We start from the raw sequence: 6,000 nt of genomic DNA, 5'->3' as shown, positions 1-6,000 counted from the left end.
CTTTCTTTGGCCTCCACACTCAATTTCAATTTCTTTGCACTGACTAGCCCTTTTCTTTGCATTCTCATTGATATCATTTCCCAGCCTGTATCAAAACCTGCTATTTCTTCCTTATAGTTTTCTAATCGCTGTTCCTGCCTTTAGACTTTCCAAGTTGCAATTCATCCTATGTCTTGCTGTCTAAATCATTATTTTACAAATTATTGCCAGTTTTGCCCCATACGGGGTGTGGCTGAAGAGTTCTAGGCCCACTTTTCACAGGGCATTTGAACTACTTCATCCAGCCAAGTTTCAGGGATTCTTAACAAGACTACTTAGGTTGGTGTTTGAAGGTTCAAGCTCATTATCCACTCCTGCCCTGATCTGTGCTCATTGTTCTCAGAAGACTGTACCTACCTCTGGGTCTTCACCAGGGCCCCCCTTTACCTTGTTGGCCTCTCAGTCCAACTCTTTTCTCTCAGCTCCACATTCAATACATATTGCTTTGTTTCCTACCTTCTAATTATTTCTTCTCTGCCCCAACGTTGCAGGTAACCCCCCAAAGTGGGCCTTTTGGCTTTCTGTAATCTAAAGTATATTGAAGTTTGCTGTGTTTTAAGCACTGATCTGCTTTACTTACATGCTCTCATTTTCTTTTCACAAGCCCAGGAGGTGTGTACTTTTAACATCTCCATTTATACAGAGGTTAAGTAATTTGCCCAAGGCCACCAGTAAGTGGCAGAACCCAAACTAGAATGCAGGTCTAACTCCAGAATTTGGGTTCCTTTCAGTGACTGCCAGTGAGACCACACAGTGGGTGTGGAATGCATGGCAGATCCCAATGTTACCTCCAGGGACTCTGAGAATCACGCCTGTACTTCAGGAAGAAGCAGATGTCCTACAGGGATAAGCCTCAACAAATATTTGTGGATAATACTCCCCTCCCACAGGAATTTCTCTTTGCCATTATTGAACTTCTATAGTGCCTGGGGTTTGTGCTATCCACTTTCGCACCTGTCTATTGTACCGTTGTTGCTAATGTTGTCTTTGCCTACAGAGAATTTTTCTTATCAGGTTCAGCCTAGTCCCATCAGCTCCACTCACTTGGACATGAGGCTGCAGGCCTTCACAGCAGGATCTTCCTTACCCACTGTAGAGAACCCGTGGCACTCAAATCTAAGACCTCTTTGGGGTGTTTGTCAAAATTGCATTTTCTGAATAGTTTTGGGGTGGGGCCCAGGAATCTGCATTTTAACATCCAGGTCATTCTTAGGCCACAGGCAATGGATCAGTGTGCATTCCTGCCTGTGAAGATGGCCCATGTAGGCAGGATTATTTCCTGGTATAATGATTCTCTAAACACTGCACACAGCTGAAGAATTAAACTGGGCCTCTTTTGTTTCTGGATACACCACTTGGCAGGTGTAATAACATCCTCTGACAAGCTGTTTGCCACAGGTGCATGCTTGACATGTGCGTCCCGGTCGGTACCATCCCCGTTCCCACTACTGCTGTCCAACCAAGACCCCTCTATCCCCCCACCACCACCCTGCAGCTGTTGCCCTCCCCCACACCCTCACACCCACCCTTCCCCATAGCCCTCCCTTCCCCGCCTCAGCTCACAATCCCTTCCCTCCCCCACATACCCCTTCCCCAGGCTCCTCCCACCTCAGAATATTTTTTTTTGTTCCTGGCTAAGTTTATCATGTGAGATGGGGGGTGGGGTAGGAGGGCCTGGTTAGATGGAGAGATCGCTCTGCCATTCACCAGAGATCCTACCGAATGGGCACTTTTTCCATCTGAGAAAACCTTGTTTCTACCAGAGAAATGGGCAGAGGCCTCTCTCTGGAATTTGGAGATGACACTCCCCGGCACAACCCCTCAGTGTCTGTAGACGTCCCAAAGCAGGCCCGACCTCCCGCGTTCCTTTGTTGGGGCACAGCGGGAATGGGATCTTACCGATAAGGTGAGAAGGTCTTCAGAGAATACCAAGACGGGCCCACCCTTCTCCCTCCTCCCTCCAATCGCCTAAGGCTAAAAGGGGAGAAAAAAAAGCACCAACAAAGAGTTTAAGATAGTAATTCCCAGCTTTTTCAAATATGAAGCATTTTTTAACCAATCCATTTTTTAATTCTTAAATTCTTGACATTACAGAACTAAACTGAAATTTATTAACATTCCACTCTTACATTTCTTATCGACAAACAGAAATAAAACTCATGAGCCAAAAATCCCAAACAAAACTAAAAACAGGGAAAAGCTTATAAAACTAAATATGGATCCCAGCATTAACAGCTGAACAGAGAATGTGATTTTTAAATTCTTAGCGGATGATAAAGTTGTGTAGAAACTGAACACTTACAAATTATTTAAAACCTGGAATCACTGACCAGAAATTACACAGTTGGATCATGGGAAAACAGCAGAAAGGGGTTATGAGGGAACCTACGCTGTTCTAGCTGCACCCCATGCCCTTCTCAGAGGAAAGCCTGGCATTGATTAGATATTGGGCCAGACTAATACTGGCAGCAGAGCCAGTGATAGTAACCTGCCTACCAGAAGAGCCTTCCACTGGATTGGCAATTTTGATCTGGGCCCCGGACATCTGGCGGATCTCATTAATGTTGGCGCCTTGGCGCCCGATTATGCAGCCAATTAAGTTATTTGGAATGGTGAGTTCATGGGTGGTTTGAGTAGATGCATCCAAACTTGCCCAATAGCCTTTCACCTCTGGAGAGCTGGAGTCAATTCCGGCGAATCCGGTCCCGCCGTGCATCATGGCAAAGTGAGACTGTTGTCTTGCCACCTGGTTCAGCTTGGCCAGATCGAGCGGAGAAATGGTGTGTTGTCCTTGAATCGAGTAGGCATCTAGAGGTGGTCCCTCCAGGTCATGGGTGGCGTGAGGGTAGCCCGCAGCGTCGCTGCAGCGATCTTGGCCGCCCGCGCAGATGACTGGAGAGCTGGCCGGCATGGGCTGGTACGGAATGGTCATGACTCTCCCTTGCGGAGACTGGGAGAGCGTCTCCAGCATGACCAGGCAGATCTGCTTGACACACTCGGTGACAGACTGCGGCACGCCAGCGATGGTGATGGCCCGCTCGGTGGAGTTGGGCAGCATATCCCCCGCCACCTGGACCTGGGCCCCCGTACTCTCGCGGATCTCTTTGATCTTACACCCGCCTTTCCCAATCAGGGAGCCGCACTGGGTGGCCGGCACCACCAGCCTCAGGGTGACCGGGGGCCTGCTGGCCGCCGTGCTGTTGGTCATGGAGCTGTTGATATCTTCCTCCAGCTTGTCGATGATCATAGCGAAAGCCTTAAAGATGGCATTGGTGGGGCCGGTCAGAGTAATGATTCTCTCCGGACAATTCCCCTCCGAGATGTTGATCCGCGCGCCACTCTCCTCGCGGATCCTCTTAACCGACTCCCCTTTCTTCCCAATGATGCTTCCTACTTCCTTTCCGTGCATAAGAAGCCGAATGGTGAGAGTCACATTTAGTCCGCTTTCAGTCACACCGGCATCCATGGCGAGCGGCGGGCGGCGTTCGGGGGAGTTGGGCTCGTTACGTGGTCAAGTCTTTGGCGGCTGGCGGGGGGAGGGGAGGTGTAGGCCCAAAACTGCCGGCGCGAGGCGAGCGAGGGCCGCGGGAGCGAGCGGGCGCGGGCGGGAGGCCGCGGCGTAGTCGCAGGGGCGGGCGGCGGCGGCGGAGGGGGCGAGCGGGGCCGGGAGCGGCGGGCGGGCGGGTGGGCGAGGGCGCGGCGGTGGCGACTCCGGCGGCAGCCTCGGCGGTCTGGGCGGGGCGGGAAGCCCGCTTTCAACCCCGCGTACCCTCTGACCCCGGAAGTGCTTTCTGCGCAGGACCCCTTGAAAAAAATGAGGACCCGTCTTTTTTAGGTCACAAGATTGCGCCAACCCCCACACGGCACATTAAAAAAAACCCTTTTAACACCGCAGTAGTGAAAATTAGGCAATGATGAAGGGAAGCTGAGAGTCCGGCAGTGTTTTAAGATAAACATGCGTTTTATTAACTCTGACATCACTGGCGGATGACTGAAAATATTAGTGTTGTGCATAGGGGACACACATTATTTTTCCGCTTTACCCATAGGGCTTATCCGCGGAGCGACACGGGCAGCCCCGGCTGTAACTGCAGGCAGTAGCCAGGACGCCGCGGGTTTAAAACGTGCGCGTGAGGTGACCAGAGCGCGTGCGCGAGGGTGTGGGGGGACGGGAGGGGCAGGTGCCGTCTTCCGGGGGGGGAAGGGCGGCGAGGCGAGGCCTGACTGGAGAGGGCGCGCGCGGGCGGGCACGTGGGGCCTTTTCGTCCCCGGCGTCCCAGCGCCCCGCGCCAGCCCCCACCCATGCCCCGGCCCCTTGGTGGTGGCCGGTGAGCAAAAAGACTGAAACCCAGTCCCTTTCGCCGCCCGAATCGCGGCTCTGCTGTTTTTTGGGAAGTGCTAGAAACACGGCCATAAAAAGAATGGCGTCCATTTACATAATGCTTTGTTTGCATTTTGCAAGTTTCTGTCTGTTAAAGCCACCGAAACCCCACCTCCTGCCCTTGTGTCGTTTCAACCGCGGCATCCTTGTCAGGCATTTGAAACAATAGTGTGTTTCTGTGGAGGCCTCATTTATTCAGGCGATTTGGGGAGTGCCTGCGGTTTTTCCCGCGCGGTCAACGCCCCCTCTGCTGCTTTTCCGCCCCTTCCCCTCAGTGCGGCCGCCGCGCCCTGCGCTCTCCGGGGCGGCCCTGATGGGGCCCGCCATCTTGGAAGGCCTTTCCTGCTGAATTCCTCCCGCTGAGGAAACGTCGCTCGAGTAGTCACTGGCCTACGAGTTCTGATTTCTGCCCCTTCCCCTTCCTCCTAGGGCTAAGCCAGACCAGGAAAGGCCGTGTGCGCAATGTGCTTTAGGATCCCTCGGGAAAAGAGGCCAACGTGGCGTTCCTCCGCCTCCCCCTCTTCTTTCCCCGCGGGGGCGGCCGCCATGTTTTCTGAACACAAAATGGCGACACGTGGCCTGGATTCGTCGCCAACGAGAAATTGGGGTGGGCCCGAAAGCTCTAGAATGCACCCTCTTTACTCCCCGGGGCCTTCGCTGCGCTGCGAGCATTGTGACCACTCCCTCAAAATCCCCCTGCTGGTCCGAAGCTCAGCGGGAGAATTTTAACGCGATACCCTGGCTTTAATTTGAAAAGGGATCCTGTAACATGTAGGCATGATATTGATTTTCTTGTTCTTTTTAAGTTTAATAATGGATAACGGAGGGGGGGCAGTACCAAGAAATAATTTGAGCCTCCACAGTACCAAAGCATTTGAATGAGATGGGAAGTGACTGCTTTCCTAGATTTCTTAGTCCAGGCTGTCGTGCTTGAGAGACCAAGATATTGTGTAAGGCTTCCATAAAAGCAGAACAATCTCCACGAAGAGACTAGGATGCTTATGACTTTTCCACAGGCCAGCTGGCTGGGGAATCTCAGTCTACCGCAATAGGTGTTCCCTTTTAGTCTAGAAAGGACAGGCGTTTATTGTGCGTTTGTCAGTGCCAGATTCTGTGGTAGGAATTTTACTGCATACTGCCTTTAATTTTTACCGTGATCCTCTGAGGTAGGTGTTATTGCACGCTCTCTCTTTCTCTCTCTCCTTTTTTTATTTTTTATTTTTTTAACAGAGGAAGACATTTAAACCTAGAGAGATGAAGTGACTAATTCAAGGTCACGCAGTGTCGGGGGATGGAGTCCAGACCTGATTTCCTTACTGGTGAGCATGTCTTCCACATTTTTTTTTGTAAATCAGGATTTTAGAATTTTAATGATATTTTAAAAGTTTAGGTGAACTTGTCATTGAAAGAACCCCTCAGGTAACTTTTTGTTGTGTAATCTGCTCCTATTTGTATCTGAGGGCTCCCAGCTTTTCCTGATGTGAGGGACACCTGTAATGGGCTCAAATGGTATTTTATGAGATGTCTGGGTGAGGTTAGGGAGGGGGAAGTGATTCAGACTGAGCCCAAAGGCTCAGGTA

The 6,000-nt window shown here is 51.4% G+C and overlaps 1 protein-coding gene and 1 long non-coding RNA gene across 4 annotated transcripts in view; one reads left to right on the top strand and one right to left on the bottom strand.

Moving 5' to 3' along the window:
- Positions 1–2,086: 2,086 nt before the first annotated feature.
- PCBP1 (poly(rC) binding protein 1) lies at positions 2,087–4,123 on the bottom strand. Its single transcript, XM_045549785.1, has one exon. It carries the CDS (start codon positions 3,503–3,505, stop codon positions 2,435–2,437), a length of 1,071 nt encoding a protein of 356 aa, XP_045405741.1. The 5' UTR covers positions 3,506–4,123; the 3' UTR covers positions 2,087–2,434.
- A 286-nt stretch (positions 4,124–4,409) lies between these two features.
- The window catches only part of LOC123637014, a 48,442-nt gene continuing 46,851 nt past the window's right edge, over positions 4,410–6,000 (top strand). The window contains exons 1-2 of one of the 3 annotated variants that reach the window (XR_006734733.1): positions 4,410–5,191; positions 5,651–5,739. This is a non-coding gene — a long non-coding RNA (uncharacterized LOC123637014). Of the gene's footprint in view, positions 5,740–6,000 lie in introns of all 3 variants that reach the window. The other 2 variants (XR_006734734.1, XR_006734732.1) reach the window with 2 other exon arrangements.

This window comes from Lemur catta, chromosome 4 (assembly GCF_020740605.2).
Source record: "Lemur catta isolate mLemCat1 chromosome 4, mLemCat1.pri, whole genome shotgun sequence".
In the NCBI taxonomy this organism is placed as follows: Eukaryota; Metazoa; Chordata; class Mammalia; order Primates; family Lemuridae; genus Lemur; species Lemur catta.
This window is presented reverse-complemented; position numbering and strand designations above follow the sequence as displayed.